Genomic DNA, 22,706 nt, shown 5'->3' with positions numbered 1-22,706 from the left:
CTTCGCTCCACCTCATTGGCTCATTATCTGCAAACCTTTCATTGGAGCCTAAATATCATAGAGAATCATGGGCTTGTTGGTCTCGTTCTCTCTACTGAAATAGTCTCTCTTCCACCCCTACTCCCTGCAAATTGTAGGGCCACGGCTCTACCATACGAGCTCGAGAGGGTCAGATCTCCAGAGATTAACGTGTCGACTTGCCAGCCTTATAGTCAACACTGTAGTTTATGTCTAACCACAAGATATTTCATGTAATACAATAGATACATGGATGGCATGGTGGCAACTGGCATACCCGTCTACAAACTGCTTGATAACATATCAAAGAGCCTATCGCGATCGAATTCTGTGTAGACCACTATTCTTAGGAGAAAAAACTCAGTGCACAAGCTTAGAGATATCGCCTTCCATCGAGAAAGTCGCCAAATTGCGCTACAGAAAATGCCTGCGTATATGGAGACAAGCCAGAGAAAGATCATCAACAACCCTTCATGCTCTCGTCATAAGGGGCTAGACGGAACAGTCATCAGAAGTAAAGCCGTGACAAGAGATAATAACCAACTGCCATCCAGCTCGGGTAAGTGAGGAAAAAGTGTCAGTATATCGAATTGGGCCGCCAAAATGGATCTAGCTTACTAAGTTAAGTGTACTTAGTTGCGCCGACCGATGCCAATACGTTCCTCCCTAGAGCGGACAATTCTTGCTTTGTCTCCAGGTAATGGTTTCAATTCATCATTCGGGTCGATGGCACTATGACTCAAGGTGCTTTTGACGGATTCATGCGCGTGGGCTTGAATCTCTTCACAGCGCTTGCGAAGGCGCATGTCTTCAAGCTTTGCGATATCTTCCGAAGTGATTGCGATAGCTGTAGGCTTCTGACGTAGCATTTTGGAATGTACACTCAAGCAAGTCTAAAAAGAAAGAAACTCGGATCTACCTTAGAACAGGAGTGGATTGCAGGCACGTGACTGGCACGTGATAGGTTTTCAATTCCCTGGAGCTACCCGTTTGTAATCAAGGACAATACTCAAGAAATTTCTCATCATCTCCGCCAAACACAGCAAGGAAAATGATCCAAACGAAGTTGAGGTTTCTGGCGAGCTGCCGTGACCGTAGGACGCCGGTTGATGGAATCATTACCTCCGTACGATTCTTTACGCTCTCCCATCAGCAGGCAGATAATCACTCAAGTCAACAAAGTACGTGAGGAATATAGCGTTATGCACTGTTTCCCAGTACGGTATCGTTTATGTACCTTTACTAATTTTGTATCATTGACTGTACAGATCCTCGCAATGCAGCAACTCAATCTGTTTCTCAGGTTTCTTCATCCTCTTCCGCTGCCTCCGGGAGAGTCAGTAATTCAAACGTGAATGTCACTTCTCGTCGGAATCCGCCCCGGCGCGTGGTTGACGCAAGATCGCTCGCTGTTCCTAAAGCCGGCAGTCTACCGTCCAATATCATTCGGAGCCCTCGTTTTCAGAGATCTAGGACTGGAGCGCAAACTCACGGTCGTAGATCCGGGACTATACATCGGACTCAGACTGCAGTACCCAAGGGGCGGAAGCAGGGTAATGGGAGGACACAGCGAAAGCGCACAGACGTTGAGGAGGTGGACGAAATCTCGCAGGCTGAAGTTGAAGAAGCATATGTCCAACTGTCCAAGGCATCCGCGCCTGTTCCTGTTCGCTATACACCGCAACCCCCTGAGTCTAATCTGACGGATACTTGGCCATCTTTACCGACAGGCGTCACAGCCAGGACTGCAGGAGTTGTTGAAAAGCTTTCTTGGCTGAGCGACCGCTTCCCGAATGGCTATGTGCCCCCTCATGAACTGGGCAAGCGACTTTTCGAAGGACGAAGCGTCCAGTTTTTTAATCAGGATGAAAAGGATGATGCTGTGTCGGAGGCGCAAAAGCTTGCACGAAAACGTGCCGATACCCTCTCACAGAGAAAAGGAGATCTTGTGGAACCTGAAGATGTGGGTTTTAAGCAGATGAGTGCACTGCACAAGAGAGCCTTGGTCGAAAAGCTTGTTCAAGGAAACTACCCAAAGCTGGAGACAGTATTGGCCGATAAGCCAACTGTCCTTACTGGGGTTGTGAAGAACCTCAATAATAATGAGACGTACCGCACTGCCGGAAAGAGTTCACAATTTATCTCAAAAGTTGAATCACTTCTTGCTTCAGGTCGCCCTGCATCCGCGAAAAGAGTCTGAAAGTGTGCTGGTGAAGGAAGGCTCCGAACTGAACTGATTTCTCTTGCTTTTAACTCCCATCAATCACCAGTGTCTACCTTTTCTTTTTCTTCGCTTGTACCTATCTTCTGTATTTTTAGGGGGAACTATTGGCTGAATATGCGACTCTGATGATTGTCATCGGGAACTAGTATAGGTGGCATATTCGACAAAATGATAATCTGACTATACTCGTTCTAATGCCCTTTTTGCAGCATCAAACAATTCTTTCACCTCTTTCTGTCCCTTCTCTGTCAGCCGTTCCATATGTTCCTGAGCTTTGCGAACGTCATCTGGCCTGGCTAGCTTCTTCTTCTGCATATCTTGAAGGCGCTTATGACTAACACTCCTCGATTCGCGAACTGCACCAGCTGCCTTTTCCATGGCCGCTCTAGCAGCAACCACCGTCTGTTCACGTAATTCTTTCGTGGGCGGCGGGATCGATATATTCAGTTGAAGAATATTATGAGGGTCAGGTTGTGGCGTTAGAGACAAATCGGAAGAAAGAATCGCTGAGGTGATCGGCTTCATGTGCTAGGACGAAAACATCATTAGCAACCCTGAGTATACGACTTGCTGCATGCAATTGCGTTGAGAACAATCCGCTTGGATCTAAACGAAGTCCTACCTCTTCCTCTGAAGCCAATATAGTAACCATGCGCCCTCCCTTGGGGACAACCTGCGCCAGCTCACCCAGTCTTACTGTTTCCTTGCCTCCTTTGCTCAAGGACACTCTCAAATCCTCAAGTGATTCCGTGTTGAAACGCCCGCCCATGCGCAATTTGGAAAGCTCATCTTTAAGTCGGGCCACCGCAGCCACGATGCCATTTTCTAGCGAAGAAAGATCATAGGGGTCCTCCGACGAAATGCTCAACTCTGTGTTTGCGCCAGTGAGTTTTCGAGACTTGTCTTTTTTCTTGCACAGAGAGGGAGAATTAGAGAAGCTGCGAGTTGTGAGATTGAATCGCTTAGAGGGAGTCAGGAACCGCCACTGTTGACCTGCGTCAAGCACCATTGGGCTGGAATTCGCAGAATAAAAAGATCGAGGAATGTCAGAAAGAATTGAGAGTCGTTGTATCCGCTGCATTTTCTAGAATTTGCATAGATGATGAGCTAGCTATTGAAGTATTATTTGTACCGAAAAAGTTGGGGTTATTAGGAATCAAAAACAGCCATGCATCCATTAAACACTACTGCGTAGCACAAGACCAATCAGAATACGAATCTTCTAAGCACAGAGCAATTTTTCCGAGAAATCGACTTAACAGGCCTTTAATGGGTGAATGTGGAGCATTATTTCAGTTTACTGAATGAATAGCAGAGGAGTATATATATGGTTTGTATAAAGGGGAGTAAATTTCCTTGCCTTAACGTCGCCCACGTCGCGAGTCATAGCTTTTAAATCACTATGACGTCTACCATATGTCTGGGCCAAAAAGTAAAAGATAGAATGTACGAGGCTCATCAAATCATTAATTTCTCCCCCGACGGATTTCGTCTAATCTAGAATGAACTTTTAGATAATGTGAACCAAATCAAGGGAAACAAGACATGAAAAGGGACAGAAAGAGACCGGAGGAGAAATAGAGCACATTTCCGACATGTCCGTACATGGATCGTTGGGAAAGGTTGTAACAAGCCCTAGAGACAAATTTCAATCACTCCAGATCGCAAGCAAATACACATCCGCAGGGTACGGTAATACTAAGGTAGAGAATGAGACGTGGAGTGACTAAGTGATAAAAACTCAAGAAAGTTCGTAGCATTCAGATTACCGGGTGGCCATAGCTTTGGTGATGAGTCTCTTGAGGGCGAGTTCCTTCTTCTTGAAATCCTCAGGGGCAGAGTCTTCAATCTCAAGTTGAGCCATAGCGTCACTCAGGGCAGACTCGATCTTTTCCTTGTTGCCGCGCTTGAGTTTCAGAGACATGGTGGGGTCTGAGATGATCTCTTCAACGCGAGAAATATAAGATTCGAGCTGCTGACGAGACTCGAATTTCTTGGTAAAGGCCTCGTCGCTCGACTTGAACTTGGCGGCGTCTATAACAGCGTTAGGTTTATTTCCTTAGAAGAACACAGTGAGACAACGTAGTAGACGCACCATCAATCATCTGCTCAATTTCCGTGGTGGAGAGCTTGCCGACAGCGTTGGAGATAGTAATGTTGGCGGTACGGCCAGAAGACTTCTCCGTAGCGGTGACCTTAAGGATACCATTGACATCGACCTCGAAAACAACTTCAAGAGCGGCCTCGCCAGCCTTCATGGGAGGGATAGGAGCGAGAGTAAACTCGCCCAGGGAAGTGTTGTCTGCACAGTTTGTGCGCTCACCCTGATAAACAGGGAACTGAACGGTCGTCTGGTTGTCTACAACAGTCGTAAAGGTGCGCTTCTTGATGGTGGGAACAGTTTGACCGCGGGGAACAACCGGGGCGAAAATATTGCCTTCCATGGCAACACCAAGGGAAAGGGGAACGACATCCAGAAGGAGCAAGTCCTGAGTTTCAGCCGAGGTGGCCTTACCAGAAAGAATGCCAGCTTGCACAGCGGCACCATAAGCTACAGCCTCATCTGGGTTAATACTCTACGCCAACGTTAGCTTGAGGACATGACCGGCGACGTTGAAGGATTAATGCCAACTGACCTTCTCAAGCTTCTTGCCGTCGAAAAAGTCACTGAGCAGCTTCTGGATCCGAGGGATACGAGTGGAGCCACCGACGAGCACAATCTCATCGACTTGGCTCTTCTCAAGGCCAGAGTCCTTGAGAACTTGCTGTACTGGCTCGAGAGTGCCAGAGAAAGACTTAGCGTTGAGATCCTCAAAGCGGGCACGAGTGATAGACGAGTTGAAATCCTCTCCATCGAACAGAGAGTCAATCTCAACAGTTGTCTGTGTAGCGTTAGACAGTGTACGCTTGGCGCGCTCGCAGGCCGTCCTCAAACGGCGAAGAGCTCTGGCATCGCCTGAGAGATCCTTTCCAGTCTTCTTCTGGAATTCCTTCTTGAAGTGTTCAAGGAGGTTGGTGTCAAAATCTTGTCCACCGAGATGAGTATCGCCGGCTGTGGCCTTAACAGTGAAAACACCTCCTTGGATGTTGAGAAGAGACACATCAAAAGTACCTCCACCAAGATCATAGATCAGGACATTACGCTCCTTTTCGGATTTTCCGGAGCCGAGTCCATAGGCGATAGCGGCGGCAGTGGGCTCATTGATGATGCGGAGAACATTCAACCCGGCAATGGCACCAGCATCCTTCGTCGCCTGACGTTGATTATCGTTGAAATAAGCTGGCACAGTGATGACAGCCTTCTCAACCTTCTTTCCAAGCTTGGTCTCTGCGACTTCTTTCATCTATCGAATCGAAACAGGTCAACCATGCACGATAAAGAATATACCAGGTAGTTCGCGATATACCTTCATCAAGACCATAGAAGAGATTTCCTGGGGAGAGAATGTCTTGGTTTCACCCAGATATTCAACCTCGACAACGGGGTTTCCGCCCTGGTCAACGACCTTGAAAGGCCACGACTCGATATCCTTCTTCACGATGGGATCTTCATAACGCCGACCAATGAGACGCCTAGGTTTGTCAATAAGAGAGCTTAAATGGGAGAGGTAGACATGGCAAGAGACTTGCTTTAGTCCTCACTCACTTGATGTCGAAAATGGTGTTCGTTGGATTCATTGCCGCCTGGTTCTTGGCTGCCTCGCCAATCAAGCGCTCTTTCTCGGTGAAAGAAACGAATGACGGGGTTGTGTAGCTACCCTGCTCGTTGGCAACTGTAGGATGAGTCCAAGTCAGGGCCTATTCCTGCCGAATCTGATGCCTTCGAAAAACATACTGATCTCAACGTTGGTGCCTTCATAGTTGGCGACGCAGGAGTAGGTTGTGCCTGGATGGATGTCTTAGCAAAACTCAATTTCTTCGTGAAGAGCGTGTTATGGTATATGTGATGGCTTTTGTTTAGAAAAAAACAAATCAGATTCCTTACCAAGGTCAATGCCGATGGCGCCTTCGTAGACTTCGTCCGACATATTGCTTTCAATTCGCACTGAATATCAACAAAGAAAGAGTGAAGGAAAATGCAGAATATAAAGTGAGAGCACCTGAAAGGAGGTGGGAAGAGTTGGGGGAGAAAGAGGACAAGAAAATTGAACGAAGGGTCAGTGTGGGAGCGGTTGATCTTTTAAGTCCGAACCCACTTCGCCTTTTTTTTCACACTTTTTTTTTCCATTTTCTTTTTTTCTTCGCCTCCCGCTGACTTTTTTTTTTTTTTTTTCAATTCAGCCCCATGGTTAGAGAAGAGGATTCCAATGTCAACGGCCATGGTTATGGTAATCTCAACCGTTACTGAGACTATAAAAGTTCTTCAGTCATTTGTCTAGTAGCATGGCAAATACTTATTGAGATCTGAGCTATTGTTCTAATACATACTCTGTAGTACGAATAGATTCAATGTCTACTTAAAGATTCATCTGGTCCCGAATATGGTCTAGTTCGTTTTTTCCGATGTCCTCTTCAACTTGTGACCATCCAAATTACTACCCAACCTGTCTTACCTCCTACCAAAACCTCTTGCTCGAAGATTGGAGTATAAGACTCTGTGCAAGTGTAATGGAAAGGCATTCTTATATTATGCAATCAAGATCATTATAGATAGGGCGGTGCCTTAAAAGACACGGATACAAGTATAATACACAGTGTGTGAGGATACTTAGGTAGCTTATACAAAGAAAAGGAGATATCTGCAGTGTATGGACGTCTTCCCTAATGAGAAAGAGAGATAATTGATAGGAATCAACTTAGGCATCGTACTTAGGACGGATGGTATTGACACTGCTCCTAAAAGTCGTACTATAAAGTCTTGGCTGTTAGCTACCTACATAAGTAGTATATCAATCACTACTTTCATGTCGTGTATATTGTACCATAGCAGTGGTTAACACTTCTAGAGCACGATACCATTATACCTAGCACCCCTCGGAGGTTACCAAGGCATGACCAAGTCCTACACTTTACGATGAGAGATAGGCTCGATTGGAATAATAAAAGCTGATGATAGAAAATATTCCGTCTCTTTTATTTTTTGCGGGATCTTAAGTAGAGCTGAATCTTTCAGAGAGTGGCATGGTTTTTCAAGATGTTAATAACTATCTACTATCTGGGCCTCCACATCCACTAGCCTTAGATGCGTACTACTCAGGAAGATACAGAGATTCCTGTCAGAGAGGATGTAAATAATTTGCAGTTCTGTAGTCTTCTTAAGTCACGTCCCACACTTCAATGCTGACGCACAATAGCAAGTGCTTACTATCAGAAGGGTACCTCTCAGAGCTGAGTACCTAAGGTACCTAAAGTACGTACCTAGACAATTTGCGAAGTGGTCCCACACCAAGCAACCAAGTTATTGTCCTCCGTTATCTTAACTGGAATTTTCTTTAACCTGTTCAGTAATAATATATTAACTATAAACACATTTGCCAGATCCATACCACCTGTGGTTCTGAAACCTAATAGCAGCCTCTTGACCACAGTCACTACTGGAAATTAAGAGTCAACTCTCGCTACAATTATTATCAGCGCACGAGCTCTATCAAGCTCGCTCCAATCAAAGTTTAGAAGACGAGATTTTGTACGTGTCCCCTGCGCGCCTCATCAGAATCTTCACTCAGTAACTCTATGGCATATGGCATCTCTGGAAACAAAGACAGATCCCGAGCAAGGTGCTAAATGACGGTCAGGCAGATATTCTGAAATCCCAATCGAAACGATACAAACCCCGCACTTCTCCAGATGGATATCGATCTAAGCAGGAGGAACAAAAAGCCCCGCCTTCTGTTGGAATCTGAAAGAGAGAGGCTTGAGGAATTCATTGACTCTATACACTACTCAGCGAGGTACGAGCATCTGACTAACGTACACAAGGGCTGAATTGACAGGCACAGATATTCCGATGACCAGTTTGAGTACCGACATGTTCAGCTTCCCAAAAACATGCTGAAGAAGATTCCCGCCGACTATTTCGATAGCTCAAAAGGAACGCTGAAATTGCTATGGGAGGAAGAATGGAGGGCACTCGGTATCACTCAGGTACTACGAAGTGGACTGCGAAACTCGCTTTCTGCCTGCCTGTGGCTAATCTTGATTCTCTAGAGTCTGGGGTGGGAACATTACGAGGTCCATGAGCCTGAGCCACATATCCTCCTTTTCAAGTAAGCACTTGATGATGTATGAAGTATTCTACGATGAACTGATGGCTTTTTAGGCGGCCCCTGAATTATCAACCTCCGGTTTCCCAGTAACTATGGTAATCGATAGATACATATTGCGAGCCCAATTGATTTCACTTTAAGCACTGACGGGCGCACAGTCCCATCTAAGTTATGGGTATTACAACAAGGGAGGGTTTTCCAGGGCAGGGCAACAATGATTATACACCGTTCGAGCCGTGGAAATGAAGAACCGCTCTGGCTGTTGCACATGAGTGAGACTATTGATACCAACGTACGCTGAAACCTTTGCTTTTCTTTTTCTTTTTCTCCTTGTCCTTTTACGTCTGGGTAGGATGCCTGTGACGCGCGGCTTGACTTCGTGTGATTGCAAGAAATTTCAGCTACGTTTCTGGGCGATCACTGCTCCCTCTGGGTAGTCCCGAATTTGCTGCTGATTCCGGGCTTGCCAATCACCTAGATCATGATGTCAGACCTTTCGAGCTTATGGAATATAGCTGGAGTTTCTTTACCTTTACATCTACGGTTGGAGAAATGGATATCAATCGCACGATCAGTCTATATGTTGCCGCACTAGACCTTTGCAGATGGCTCTGGCATAATGAATAACCCTTGCCCCATGAGCAACCTCATACTACCAGCGACATATTCGGCTTTCGATTCCCCCAAATATCCGACTTGTTTCTTCACACACACTTTCTGCTCATTCAAGTGAAGAATGGCAGGTATGCTCCCGTCTCTGTTGCGGGTGCTCTCGTGTGCGCTCGCATATTCGATTCGCGTATAACCTAAATTGCGGTAATTAAACCCTTATGTCTCGAACTCGATCGTCAAAGCTATGGCGGCTGTTAGGTTTTTAGAAACGATGCTGCCGGGTATAGGGCTAAAACTTGGCGAAGGGCTTAGTTCTGAACATTACACCTCCTCGAAGCAAGGAGAACTGTGAATAATTAACACCGTCATTGTGTTCGCATGCATGTAACTGACAGCCTGAGAATGCGAAAGATGTCATGGGAATTTGTTGCTGGAATATCTATATCCAGCATTATCAGGACCCTTGCAAGCCCTACGGAACCAGCTGCTTGTACTACTCTGTATCTGTCTAACATCTGTGCTCCCAAGTTCTCCTATAATACTTGGGCTCAAGCTGTGTGCTTGACACCAATCCTCGAAGGCCCTTGTTGTCCTTATATTACGCTTCCCCCCGCTTCCAAGAAAGAGGACCCTTAATCATCTGGAAGGTTAGGTATATCATAAACACCTTGGGTCACAAGAGTCATTTTCTGCACCTCTGAATGTGATTGGCCGGCGTGACCACTCTCAGTCCATGCTTAACAGCTCAAGTAATTTTATGAGCGTCTTGGCTAGAGTGACAAGTTTTCAGACACTGTTCATCGGCTACCAAGAGCTCTCTGCTTGAATACATTCAAGTCTTTGAGTTGCATAGAGACATGCGTCCATCGAGAAGTCAACGGATCGTATTCGCCCCGAACCTCAATCCTACAGAATCCTTTGGGGCCTTTAACACCAACTGGACCGACGATAAAGAAGGTGCCGCGGCGGGGAGTGCGCAACTCGCGAGCCCAGCAATCATTTAAACGCCATTTAAAAGCTACTGCAGCTGCGCGCAAATCCGACTCGGGACCTAATTTCGGCAGTGGTAACCATTGAAGGGAGGATAGTACTGACGAGGGACTCAGCCATGGGTGGTTTTGCTGTGTTACTCTCCCGTGGGGCTCATCCGCGAAAGATAGTTGAGACCCTGTTTTGTGATAACCAGCGGACCCATCAATGAGCCCTGTAAACACGGTCCCGAATGGTGGCATGACCAGTGAATCAGTACCGAATTGGATTTTATCAGACACCTGGAAACCCATGCGTGAAAGTTGTCTTTTCATTAAGACAATATATGCGTCTCTTGCAGCAAGTGCCACAAAGAGAGGCTTCATGCATTTTCGGATGCAATCACCGGTATCTGAGGACACCGGTCTCACAGCCCACGAAATTTCAGTATCATCTATTTCTAACCTGACAATAATGATCATATTAGTATATGGCAAGACGCTGTCTTTGATATGACCTACCCTGGCAATGCATATTCAGGTGGGGCACGAGACGGGAAGTGGTGAACGAGCCAGAAACCAGTTATGGTCAGCGGTCCACCAAGAAGTTGAAGAAGTATGTTTGATGCGGAGGCATTGCGCAGAGCTATGGTTGCTAGGTCATCTGGGCGAGTAAGCATTGCTTCAGAAAGGTTATTATATTAGCTGGAGGATACCTTTCAGCGATTCGAGCTTCCTGCCATCCCGAGAGATACGAACGAACTCTCTCCACTCCGGGTCCGACGAGGAATAGAACTTGCCTTCGCGCAGGCGCGGCCAACCCAGAGGAATGAAAAAAGGATCCGAGGCCGCAGCCTCCTCCGGACGGCGCACAGTTCGTTCAATGGCCATAACATTCTTTTCTGGAAAGCCTTTCTCAGGAAGAGCCTCATCTGATGCGGTTTCAAGCATCTTATCGTATTCCCCGAGGACAAAAGAACCCCATATATGAAATGCGGTCCCATATATCAGACATGTAGTAACAAATTTTCTGGCGACTCGGGTCAATTTGAGCAAAAAACAAGTTGTATGCCGTGCAAGGCAGCGCAAAGGGGTGGCGGACTACACACTTAAACCAAGGTCGTTTGGATCTCACATGGCGAACATTTACGTTGTTGGCATCGCTCTGGGAAAAAGAATGACTGGCACGAAAGGGTATTTGAAAAAGAAAGAGCCGTTGCCTCATTCGGAACATCTGGTATAGCTTTGAGGTGGTCTCTCTAAGCCGAAGATCATACTCAAGGATAGGGATGGCAACTGATCGTGGTCTTCGATTTTGACAGAAACGTCATGAAGCTTTTTGCCAAATATATGTCCCTCAAGAAAGAAATAGAGGAGTGGAAGGTGGGGTTAAGAGGTGAAGGAGAATATAAAGGAAAACAAATCGATAGATACTGAGGGTTTACACAGACTGCTAGGTCAATTAGAGCGAGAAATTGCTAATGTCAGCCGCGGGAGCTCTGGTCGGGAATCGGAGATAATTCCAATATTCAACCTCCATGTGTCTATCATTGATACACGTGATTAACTTATCTCGTCACATGGATTACCTAAGTCGTGCTGCTAGCTGGATGTACCTGCCAAAATACGGAGTAGGCCGATCTAGGTAGCGGACTGGACTGGAGGAATCAGCCCATGATCTTTTGTCCAAGTTTATCTACCAACATGCACAAATATCTTGGTTTCTTTGCTCTGTCAGCGACGTTCACATCGGCTATCATCAATCCAGATGCATCCATCTTCGCACTAGATTCGAGCGCCAATGCAGGAGGCTCAGAGATTCCGTTTCTATCAAATGATACCGCCCAACGACTCCTGAATTATCGAATGAGGTCCTCGACCACAACGGACCTCATGACAGTTGATCGAGATATTGTCGAGATTTTGGATAGATATGGAGGAATACAGCCATCGTTGTTCGGCATTTCAAACGACGACCAAGACTTGAGATCCAGTTTGATCATTCTGCATGGGCTAGACCCTGTCATTGGTAGGTGTTTCCAGATATGCTTATATTGTGAAGCAGCCACTCATTTTTCAATAATTATGTCGGTAGAATCTTCCATTCAAAAGGAATACAAGCAAGGCCTAGTCCATTGTGACTCTCGAGCTACGTTTTTGCATAACAATCCCCTCAAGTGGAACATCGATGGCGAAACGGAAGATGATGCTGGAACAGCCGATGGTCATTGCCTGAAGTACCTTGACAGCGAGCAAAGGAAACGGGAGAATGTTCAGGTAGTCGAAACCGGACGATTGCTAGCGCGGGCTGTATTAAAAGATATTCGGACTGACTTGCGAGTTACCCCAGACACTCTTATCTTGCCTACCTAACGCATCGGCTTTCAAGCCAGTGGCGCACGCACTTGGTCAGCAATTACCTGAGTACGTCAATATCATGGAATCATGGGTTAACGATCAAGAGCCCTTGATCTTGAGGTTATCATTCAAGGTACTCCTTCGTCTATACCTAACAGTTCTCTTGTATTTGACAGACATTGCAGTCTTTCTCCGGATCAGTACATGACACAGTACTGCTTGGCTTGCTGAAATCTCTTATGAGTGATCTTCATTCGCTGTCTTTGAATGGTACAGCAGTGACTGTTATATTCATGCCGGATTCCCAAGATTTCCGAATGCCGCAAAGCCCGAGCCGTCGTGGTAACCATCAAGCCAAAACCTTACAAATGGACATGGCATCTCCGTCGTTGTTGAGAAGGCAGTCGCCCGGTTCAACGTCTCCGAATCCAGCCTGCCATGTCACCAATTCATCTTGTAACGAAGCAACCAGCGGTTGTTCAGGACATGGGTCTTGCTACAGGAAATCGGAGTCAAAGAGCGGACTTACTGACAATGACTGTTTTGTATGCAAATGCCAGGCAACAACCATCAGAAAAGACGATGGTACGACCCAAATTATCCGATGGGGCGGCGCCGCTTGTGAAAAGCAAGATATCAGCTCTCCCTTTTTCCTTTTAGCAACGGCTAGCATCATGGTAATAATAGCACTGGGCGGTGCTATTGGAATGTTGTTCAGGGTTGGGCAAGATGACCTGCCGGGCGTCATCAGCGCTGGGGTTGGGCCCACGAAAGCACAGGGATAAGAACCTCTTTGAAGTTGACCCTATGATGGTTGCTGTGAGGTATTTGGTTGATGGCGATGCTGTGTCAGTGTTCACTACACAAATCTGAACGCGCAGGGTGGTGCTGTCATGTTTTGATATGATGTGGCTTTGAAATCTATTGTGGCGGTTTTTTTTCTTTTTCTTTTTCTGAAACTAAACGGTCAGGTTCTCCGAGATCCTCAGGCTCTGACCTGCTTATACCTACATTGAAGACTACCAACATTATTTGGTAAGAACGAAGGCGTAAAGGAGAAATCATCCCTCGCACGCGAGCAGTTGTCTCGCTGAAGCAAATCTCAGCGGCCCTTGGAACGGGCCTAGTCTCCTGAGACGAGAAGTTCATCGACGCCATCCAGGGCGGACAGAATGAATATGGGATCCTGCAAGAGAAGGCAGAGAGAATATCTGAGTGACTCTTGAATCCGCTCATGGAATAAATCATACCGGGTGCAATTGACCACTTTGGGGCGAAATTTGGGACTCGCCACGATTCAAGCAAAGACATTCATCAATCAAGTAGAGTCGAGGAGCCATTGGACCTGCACGCGGTATGACTAGCTACGTTTTAAGAACGTAAGCCTGCTTCGACATCTGCAGTACTCCGACTGTCACTCGGCTGAGAAGCACCTATGGCCGAACCCGCATTCCTCGGTGCACGATGCCAACTTGAGGACGGAAGTCGGAGAGAGTTGCGAAGACGAGGGAACAACCGCATTGATCCCCAGGGCTGAGGTCTGGAGTTTTCTGACCTCGTGTCAGATGTATTGTGCGCCATGAACGAATCGACATTGAGTGCACCCGACAGCTGCGATGGCGGGATTCCATCGCGTTGCATGACTCGCTGGGGCAATATCGTTGTTCGACGAAATGGATTCGATCGCCATCCTATAAAGACAGGCCGCGGTCGGTTAGGAGCATACATTCCCGCCATACTATGGCGATCCGTACTCGCACGCTCCGCCACCGGATCAGAGCGAGGTTTAGGAGTGAAGTAATCTGCTTTGCAGAGTGGACAGCAGGCCCTCCGGCTTGTCAACCATGGGTCAACGCAGGATGCATGGAAAGCATGACCGCATGTCAACCCACGTATGTCATCGTCATCCTCGATCGCGTCAAGGCATATTGCACAGGAGTCTCCGGGAGTGGGAAGAAGCTCGGCCGGTGTTGCAGTCCGGATGGGATGATCGGCGTCTCCGATTTCTTCCAACCCATGGCATTCACAACTGTCCTGATTATGTATGTGTTTCATCTCATGGTTGGTGTACTTTGATACGTCTCGAGCGTGAGTGCAATCAGCAAGAACTGGACGACCATCGGACTTTTCGTCTAACTGAGCGAATTGTGTTCCAGCATCCGGTGCGACTGTTGAAGTTTGTGCGATGGTGGGCCCAATCTGCCGTTGACTATCCGTCGATGCAGGTTTCACTAAGGATGGCGATACACTGGTATCTACAACCAAAGTGCCGTTCTTGATGTTTGGACTGTGTAGACTGCTGTCGGCTGCGGATATCACCTCTGCGGTCGGAATGTTGGCGTTTGTCCGCGTCGACCTCCATGCCTTGTACTTTGTGAGTGGAAACCGTAAATTAACCTCGTCCATAGTCATCAACTTCTTTTCCTTTCTTCGTCTATGCGTACGGGGCATAGTAACCAGGTCTATCGGTTCCCCCGTTTCTTCGTTTCGTAGCTGGCGATTCCGTTGATTATATCGAAAGCAATACTTGACACCAACGATGATCCTAGCATCAAACCTCAGATATGAATCGATGCGCACGAAGTGCAGACAATGCCTCTCTGAACATACCATAGATTCGTGAAGACGACCCCGAAACCAAGCGCAACAAAGAACAATAACGGTGAGCTCGTAGGGCTCGAACTGGAATCTGCAGCTCGATCGCTGTTTGTGGAGCCCGAGGGAGGAACAGGGCTTGTGGAGGACATCTTCGGGGTAAGAGGCCACAATTGCAGGACTGATGTTGGCAATGCAGTATCGGTCACTTAATAAAAGAAAATGATCCTATTGAAAGGTGGGAGACCACTCCGATTGTTTGTTCATTGACCGGGCGAGGATAGGTAGATCACTGGCGAGTAGGATTTCAGTTCTTTCAAGACACTGCGAGTCTGTATAGAGATCCTGAAGGGGAGTGATGCTTTTGTAGATGACGATTGTGTATATCCACTCATCTGGGGGGTAGCGTATGACTCCAGTTACACTTAGAGCTGTGCACCTGGGGAGTCATCACTAAACATGCTGTGTGTTTAGGTCAACTTGCTGAAGGTTTCTCTATCTTCCTTCTTGCCCTTCTCTGTTTGGCAGTGATTCCCTCTGTATGTTCTCATACTCTCCAAGGTTGTCCCGGATTCGTGTTGGGCTGTTGAAGGGTACCATGTTTCGCAGAAACAGAACTAACGGAGATGGCTAATCAAATATAGTTTGGGTCACGAGGTCTCTGATACATATATATATGAGCTTAAGGAAATGAGGATGGAAACATTCTTTCAGGCACAGGAGAAATTGTCAAAAGGAATTCTACTCAGTATGAGTTGTTTAATTATATACATTCGTTAAGTCATGTTCTGCATCTCATTGTTACTACTGGAAAGGATCAAGTTCGTAGTAGACCTTATAGCTATTAGACTTCATAGAGTGGTATCATGCTATCATCACCTACATAGAAGTGCCTCAACACGGAGGCGGGAAGAGAGAGATAGAGGCGAGGGGAGACTGCTAACCTGTACGTAAATGGAAGTGTCCAACACCAGAGATGGATGCTTCAGGCACCTCAGCTACAGAGTGATAACATAGTTAGATATGTATAACCACTGGCGCTCTCCAGTGATATGGAGAATATTAGGATTTACCTTTCCCTGTTCAAGAGGGCGAAGTCTTTTCCTTCCTCTTCTCTTTGTTTCTGTCTTAGTTTTTCCTTCTTTTTTCCCTTTTCCTCTTTTGGTGGAGTAGTCTGTAGGAATACTGGATGCAGGTTACTTCTCTCATACCTAATCCATACTACTAAGTCACCAACAGAAAAGTATGTAGAAGTGTTAAACCACTTTAAAACAGAAATATCAGTATTTATAAATCATTCCACAAGTCGCGTTTCCGTCACATCAAAATGGAAGATATTCACCCAGGTCCAGCGACGGACACCAATCCAATCGTTTTTTTCGACATAGCCCTAGGAGGTGAGCTTCCAGTAACTGATCTTCTATCTCAGCCCATACCAGAATGTGGAGGTGTTATTACTTGCACCCAGCCATTGTGCCCCTCTTGACATGTCTGCTAGCATATTTAGATTATCTCGGTTGATCAGGTCCAAATTTCTGTCTACCATGATCCCGTTACTGACATTCAGTCGCAATAGGCGAGCCGCTAGGCCGCATGAAAATGGAGTTATTCGCAGATGTCACTCCTCGGACAGCCGAAAATTTCCGCAGATTCTGCACAGGTGAAAGCAAAAACTCCCAAGGAAAGCCACAAGGATACAAGAACAGCAAGTTCCACCGAGTAGTATGTCTACAGTCCTTCGTATCGGCGCAGAAAGCTGATCCGAAACCGCTTTCAAGATCAAAGATTTTATGATACAAGGAGGCGATTTTGTCAATGGAGATGGAACAGGATCTTGTACCATTTATGGCACCCCCAAATTCCCAGATGAGAACTTTGTCTTGAAGCACGACCGCGCAGGTCTCTTAAGCATGGCTGTAAGTTGACCCGGGTACCGTTGAGTTGTGGATGGTGCTGAGTGCTACAGAACTCTGGGCCAAATACAAATGGCTGCCAGTTCTTCATAACAACTACAGCGACTCCATTCTTGAATGGGAAGCATGTCGTGTTTGGGCAGGTAGTGGATGGCATGGATATCGTGCGGATGATCGAAAATACACGCACAATTAGGGACAAGCCAAGCCAAGATGTGATCATTACACAATGCGGAGAGATGTGAGGGTGTTCTGGTCTAAGTCCGTGCTTTTTTTCCGATCCTAAAGTAGGATGATAACCATAAAGATAATTAGCTCGTACTCAACCTGTTTTCAAATACAGTTTGTTTCAAGCTCGACGGTAAGGGCATCTAAACCTCAAGTTTCAGGTTCGCCATTGATTGCAGGGGTAAAACCAGCCAGCGAAACTCAGTCGCACAGAACCCTCAAAGCTTAAACTTTGCCAAGTAATCCGAAGCCAATGCAATTGCATCCTCGATCTTGTCCGGATGCACGCCATTGCCGATAGACGTCGAACCCTTCCCACCAGCTTTCCCTCCGACAACGCTAGAAACAACCGCAGCCAAGTCGTTGGCCGAGGCCCCTTGGTCAAGCAATGCCTACAATAGACGATCTCGTGAGACTTGACTTCCGGACCATATGTGAAACACGAGGGAAGGCTCACCTTTGAAACGTAGCAACCATGGGCAACGCGGCCCTGTTCCGAATCGCCGGCTAGAACATAGACGGTCTTGTCTTGCAACTTAGACTTAACATAGTTTAGCGACTCGCTCACGGCTTTCGCGTTCGCAGAAATAGGAAGCCTGGTAACCAAACAGGTCTTCCCTTCGTTCGTCGGGGATTCGAAGTATGAAATGATCGCCTCAAGCGCCTTCTTTGTCTCGAGTTTTTGTTGCGCTTTTTGTCCGTCAATGACTTGCTTGTTAATAGACGCAAAACGCTCTCGGAAACGAGATTTCTGGACAGCAGAGATCGAGAGTTGGTTCAGTTCAACCTGTATCTGCTTGGCTTCCTGTTCTTTCTGCGGCCCCAAAGCCATTGCATCCAGGCGATCTAGGCGCTTCTCGAATTCTTTGGCAACTCGCTGTACTTCATGGGCGTCCTCCCCAGTCACAGCGATGATCCGACGAATCCCCTTAGCAATGCCGTTTTCTTCTAGGATGATTAAGTCCTTAATGTCTCCGGTCTTCTGGACGTGAGTTCCGCCACAAAATTCTATGCTGACTTCAAGCCAGCGAGGATCTTCCACATTCTTCAATATCTCCTCCACCTCCACCCCAACAGAAACGACTCGGACAGGATCAGGGTACGTCTCGCCGAAGACAGCTCTAACACCTGAGATCTGGCGAGCAGTTGCAAGAGGAACTTCTTGGGAGTAGACATCACAGTTTTGGCGGATATACTCGGTTGATATTTCCTCGATTTTCTCTAATTCTTTCTCTGTGACTGCAGACTTGTGAGAGAAATCAAACCTGAGTTTTTCAGCAGCAACAAGGGAGCCCTTTTGCTCGACAGAATCTCCAAGAACCCTTCTGAGCGCAAAGTTGAGGATGTGTGTGCCCGTATGATTATTTCGGATGGGCCAGCGACGAAGCTCATCGTATTCACACAGGACGGCGTCACCGATTGAGAAAGAACCGTACTTCATGAAGCCAGTATGGAGGACATAGCCAGCGTAAAGCTGAACATCACCAACTTCTAGCTCAGCCCGTCCGTCGATGATGATTCTACCGGTATCGTTCTCTTGTCCACCTTGTTCAGCGTAAAAATTCGTGCGGTCCAGAATGATGCCTATCTGTTCCCCATCTGGTATCTGCGCCGTCGATGAATGGAAGTTCTTTCCGTGGTAAATCGCTTTGATTTCAGCGGTAATGTTACCCTTTCCAAATTTGGCGCTGTCGTCTGTTTTGGGAACGTCATTCATTTTCTCCAGCTTTCCCAGGTCGTGAACGTCCAGTTTGACGGTTCCTGTTGCCGACTTCTTCTGTCCTTTACTAGCCTCCTTGGCTCTCAAACGCGCTTCTTCGAATTCGAGGTCATCAATATTCAACCCACGCTCTTCCGCCATGAGACGGGTTAAGTCAACCGGGAAACCGAATGTGTCATACAGGCGCCAAACGTCAGCACCATGAAGCTTGTCATCGCCTTTGATCTTTGCTTGCTGAGCATAGTTCTCGAACTGTCGCTCACCGCGATCTAAGGTCTTGGCGAACGAGATCTCTTCCTCATCCAATATTTCCATGACATCGTGCTGCTTTTTCTTCAACTCGGGAAACATGTCTCCGAGTTGTTCGACGAGTGTTGGGACAATTTTCGAGAAGAAATTTCCAATCTCAACCTGGAAGTATTTTCGAGCATAGCGAGCACCTCGGCGCAAAACACGTCGAACAACATATCCACGACCATCACTGTTTGGCGTCACGCCATCTGAGATGGCGAAAGTCAATGTTCGGACGTGGTCCGCGACAACACGATAAGCCGTGTCGATGCCATCAGAATCATCGGCACCAAACATTCCTCGATATTCCCGGGCTCCGGTGATGTTCTTGATAGCATTGAACAGCGGAGAGAACACGTCCGTATCATAATTGGACGATTTGTCCTGAAGCACTGAGACTAATCTCTCGAATCCCATTCCAGTGTCGACATGCTTATTTGGCAGAGGCCTCAAAGACCGATCAGACTCGCGATTATACTGAATGAACACGTTGTTCCATATTTCAAGAACGTTGGGATCATCTTGATTGACAAGATGAGCAGCATTGCGACCGCCAATCCGATCATAATGAATCTCACTACAGGGCCCACAAGGGCCCTGGTCGCCCATTTCCCAAAAATTGTCCTTCATGTTTCCTGGAAGGATATGATCCTCTGGAACACCCGCAGCTCTCCATAGAGCTTTTGCCTCTAGGTCAGGTTCGAGTCCACCCTCTTCGTGACCCTCAAAGTAGGTGACATAGAGGCGTTGGGGGTCTAAACCGTAAACCTTCGTCAAAAGTTCCCAAGAGTACCGGATTGCATCTTCCTTGAAATAGTCGCCAAAGCTCCAGTTTCCAAGCATCTCGAAGAAAGTCTACTCATTCATTAAAATCCCTCGTTAGCGTCCGGGTCCTTGACTTGACCATGGCAAACTTGACTCACATGGTGGTAACTGTCCTTTCCCACGTCGTCCAAATCCTGTATTCACCTCTGTCAGACTCTGTTACCTTGCCTCTCGAACCACATGTCTAACTTACATTGTGTTTCCCGCCAGCACGAATGCACTGCCATTCATTTTTAGTGACCAGTTTTGACATCAAAGAGGGTTAGAGAGTGACCTTCTGAGAATTTACTGCGCTTTTCAGTTTTGCAAAATCAGATTGCGGATCCACAGTGCCCAGGAAGATGGACTTGAACTGATTCATTCCAGCATTTGTGAAGAGCAATGTTGGATCCGAGAGGGGTACGACAGGAGAAGATGGAACTTAACATTGTCAGTTGATTGATAAAGAGCCGTCAAAAACTCCAAAAACGTACCGAATGTATGGCCATTTTGTCTGAAATAATCAAGGAATGTGTCGCGAACGCGTTTGGCAGTCCATAATGGACTGCCTTCAGAGTCTGAAGTCATTCTGAAGTGTCGATAGTTCGTATGGAGTTGATTTTGTTCTGGGGTATGAGTAGTGTGAAAGTGGTAGAATCTTCTGGGGTTTGACCTAAACGGTAACGGCGGATGACTCAAGGCCATATCCCCGTTTCTCATTACTCTGGAGATTCGCATCAAGTGAAAATGTCGATGATTCCTTGATTCTTTTCAGACTAAAGAAAGTGGATACTAATGACTGTTCTTAATCTCCAAAAGAATACTTGACCGATCATATTCTTTGGCGCATGTCGTATCTTGGTGGTGGTGGGTGGTGTGAGTTCCTGATGAGTGAGGCACCCAAGCACGGGAAAAAGCGACCCGCAGAAAATGATCCTGATGGTGACCAACCTCTGGCAAAGAAGTTCGGGCGGCTGCAAATAGGTATGTTTGTCCAGTAACACTTCGAGTCATCATCCATCAACATCGGCGCTCGAATTTCGACGTATAGTCATAGACTAAGACTCTCATCTCATCTAGAACCGCGTTTGTTTGGCACACCTCAGATATGTGGTGGGGGTACATCTCCAATTCAGTCAAATCCATTTGATACGACTGAGCGGATGATGTTGGATGACACTAAGCATACAATATACATTCATGATCTTGATTCTGAGCTAGCAGATTCTGATGCTCAGGAGTACTCAATCACCTTTTTGCCCGAAATCGGAGCCAAGTTGGGGACTTTGCCGAAGTTATTGACTGTTGATACACAACCTCAGAACAACGAATTGGTCCTCTACAGGGATCCCAAATCTCTGACTGTTCCAGAGGAGGATGATTATGTGCGAAGAGCCATCATTGAGTCCCGGAGACGAGCGAGAGCAGCGCAGACTCAGCGCAGATCTGCAGAAAAAATAGTGAAAGAAGTTAAGTCGAATTTTGTGTGTAATGCTGATGAAGATGTAATGGAGATAGATCCTACCATTCAATAAGTTCTAAATTTTATTGTGTGTCTTTTTTCCAGATATGTATGCTTTTATAGCAGTGGTTTATACCTCCTTGACTTGTATATTAGTGTATGATTCACTAGTACATAGTGAAGGGTATTGCTGTGACCATACAAATAATAAATAACGCCATCTAGAGCAACCTGTAGTATCAGGGCATTTACACTCATCTAATTTGACTTAAAACTCTATAATAATAAACAATAGTAGATAATAGGTACAGTATTAGGGTCCGTCCTAATGTGGACACCATACATTTCTCATTAGCACTATATCAAATCTTACTAACACTGCCTCTGTGTTGGTACCATGTGATTATGCCTATATTTTACATCTTACATGCATGTAGTTACTTGAGAAGAAGAATGATTAAATATAATATAATATTTAATATATTACCACCATAACATGGTTGTAATGGATTAAGCTGTGTAATGCCTTAAACTCTTGCTTTAATTATTTTCAGTCTTCTGTTTTCAGGCCTTGGACTATTTTCATATTATTACTGTAAGAGCACTTATAGAATGCTCTCTATTGAGTGGTAGATAGCATGGTAGTAGTAATGCCTTCATAGTTAAACTAATTACTAAGGTGCAAGAGATAATATCTCTATAGGTCATATGCTACCTACATGACCACTTATGGTTCACTATATATATATTCTCTATGTCTCATAGTTATCTCCCCTCTTCATATACTGCATCCCTGCAGCTAGAGGTTAATTATACTCTTTTAATTATATGAACTATATATTCTTATTAGTTATTAACCAGAGTATTACTTTATTAGATGTGGAGAACATGTATGTAGTAAACTATGGGTGGTTATATAGGTAGTATATAATCTATAAAGATATTATCTCTACTAAGGTATAAGTATCTCTTATACCTTAGTAATTAGTTTAACTATAAAGGTATTATTACTACTATACTATCTATTACTTAATAGAGCTATTACTTAATAGAGAGTATACTATAGATACTCTTATAGTTCTAATTACTTTATTTATTAAGATAGCCTAGTAGGGAGTATTTTTATATATTATATTAAGTAAGATAGTTACTACCTAGAGCACCCCTATTCTAGAGTAATTATACACCTAATAAACTATTAATAATAGAAATATAATAATAAATTAAGATATAAGTACTACCCCTAAAGCCCTTAAGCTAAGTAATATTAATAAATAATAATCCCTCCTACTCTCTAAGAAAGACTA

At 45.8% G+C, this 22,706-nt stretch overlaps 9 protein-coding genes across 9 annotated transcripts, besides 1 other annotated feature; 4 read left to right on the top strand and 5 right to left on the bottom strand.

The window, feature by feature from the left end:
• Nucleotides 1-1,127: 1,127 nt before the first annotated feature.
• NFIA_096660 (uncharacterized protein) lies at nt 1,128-2,218 on the top strand (the record flags this gene model as incomplete). Its single annotated transcript, XM_001261940.1, has 2 exons — nt 1,128-1,203; nt 1,287-2,218. The coding sequence occupies 2 exons, from the start codon at nt 1,128-1,130 to the stop codon at nt 2,216-2,218; spliced, it is 1,008 nt and encodes a 335-aa protein (XP_001261941.1).
• A 204-nt stretch (nt 2,219-2,422) lies between these two features.
• NFIA_096650 (ribosome recycling factor domain-containing protein) lies at nt 2,423-3,251 on the bottom strand (the record flags this gene model as incomplete). Its single annotated transcript, XM_001261939.1, has 2 exons — nt 2,423-2,770; nt 2,865-3,251. 2 exons carry the CDS (start codon nt 3,249-3,251, stop codon nt 2,423-2,425), a joined length of 735 nt encoding a protein of 244 aa, XP_001261940.1.
• Nucleotides 3,252-4,007: 756 nt separating this feature from the next.
• On the bottom strand, nt 4,008-6,270 carry hscA (putative Hsp70 chaperone (HscA); the record flags this gene model as incomplete). Its single annotated transcript, XM_001261938.1, has 7 exons — nt 4,008-4,276; nt 4,338-4,818; nt 4,879-5,586; nt 5,650-5,815; nt 5,889-6,015; nt 6,078-6,128; nt 6,228-6,270. 7 exons carry the CDS (start codon nt 6,268-6,270, stop codon nt 4,008-4,010), a joined length of 1,845 nt encoding a protein of 614 aa, XP_001261939.1.
• A 1,960-nt stretch (nt 6,271-8,230) lies between these two features.
• Nucleotides 8,231-8,452, top strand: NFIA_096630 (cyclin-dependent protein kinase regulatory subunit CKS1; the record flags this gene model as incomplete). The annotated part of the gene is made up of 2 exons (XM_001261937.1): nt 8,231-8,326; nt 8,390-8,452. The coding sequence occupies 2 exons, from the start codon at nt 8,231-8,233 to the stop codon at nt 8,450-8,452; spliced, it is 159 nt and encodes a 52-aa protein (XP_001261938.1).
• A 1,405-nt stretch (nt 8,453-9,857) lies between these two features.
• NFIA_096620 (uncharacterized protein) lies at nt 9,858-11,262 on the bottom strand (the record flags this gene model as incomplete). Its single annotated transcript, XM_001261936.1, has 4 exons — nt 9,858-10,494; nt 10,551-10,692; nt 10,745-11,058; nt 11,138-11,262. 4 exons carry the CDS (start codon nt 11,260-11,262, stop codon nt 9,858-9,860), a joined length of 1,218 nt encoding a protein of 405 aa, XP_001261937.1.
• A 659-nt stretch (nt 11,263-11,921) lies between these two features.
• On the top strand, nt 11,922-13,171 carry NFIA_096610 (DUF3844 domain-containing protein; the record flags this gene model as incomplete). Its single annotated transcript, XM_001261935.1, has 4 exons — nt 11,922-12,057; nt 12,124-12,305; nt 12,379-12,519; nt 12,572-13,171. 4 exons carry the CDS (start codon nt 11,922-11,924, stop codon nt 13,169-13,171), a joined length of 1,059 nt encoding a protein of 352 aa, XP_001261936.1.
• Nucleotides 13,172-13,757: 586 nt separating this feature from the next.
• NFIA_096600 (putative RING finger domain protein) lies at nt 13,758-15,133 on the bottom strand (the record flags this gene model as incomplete). The annotated part of the gene is made up of 2 exons (XM_001261934.1): nt 13,758-14,931; nt 14,997-15,133. The coding sequence occupies 2 exons, from the start codon at nt 15,131-15,133 to the stop codon at nt 13,758-13,760; spliced, it is 1,311 nt and encodes a 436-aa protein (XP_001261935.1).
• A 1,447-nt stretch (nt 15,134-16,580) lies between these two features.
• On the top strand, nt 16,581-17,139 carry cyp3 (putative peptidyl-prolyl cis-trans isomerase; the record flags this gene model as incomplete). The annotated part of the gene is made up of 3 exons (XM_001261933.1): nt 16,581-16,703; nt 16,760-16,897; nt 16,948-17,139. The coding sequence occupies 3 exons, from the start codon at nt 16,581-16,583 to the stop codon at nt 17,137-17,139; spliced, it is 453 nt and encodes a 150-aa protein (XP_001261934.1).
• Nucleotides 17,140-17,340: 201 nt separating this feature from the next.
• NFIA_096580 (alanine--tRNA ligase) lies at nt 17,341-20,525 on the bottom strand (the record flags this gene model as incomplete). The annotated part of the gene is made up of 6 exons (XM_001261932.1): nt 17,341-17,514; nt 17,580-19,988; nt 20,057-20,092; nt 20,152-20,178; nt 20,233-20,378; nt 20,432-20,525. The coding sequence occupies 6 exons, from the start codon at nt 20,523-20,525 to the stop codon at nt 17,341-17,343; spliced, it is 2,886 nt and encodes a 961-aa protein (XP_001261933.1).
• A 1,897-nt stretch (nt 20,526-22,422) lies between these two features.
• Nucleotides 22,423-22,453: a microsatellite.
• Between the last annotated feature and the right edge of the window lie 253 nt (nt 22,454-22,706).

Source organism: Aspergillus fischeri, genomic scaffold (genome assembly GCF_000149645.3).
Source record: "Aspergillus fischeri NRRL 181 1099437636262 genomic scaffold, whole genome shotgun sequence".
Taxonomy (NCBI): Eukaryota; Fungi; Ascomycota; class Eurotiomycetes; order Eurotiales; family Aspergillaceae; genus Aspergillus; species Aspergillus fischeri.
This window is presented reverse-complemented; position numbering and strand designations above follow the sequence as displayed.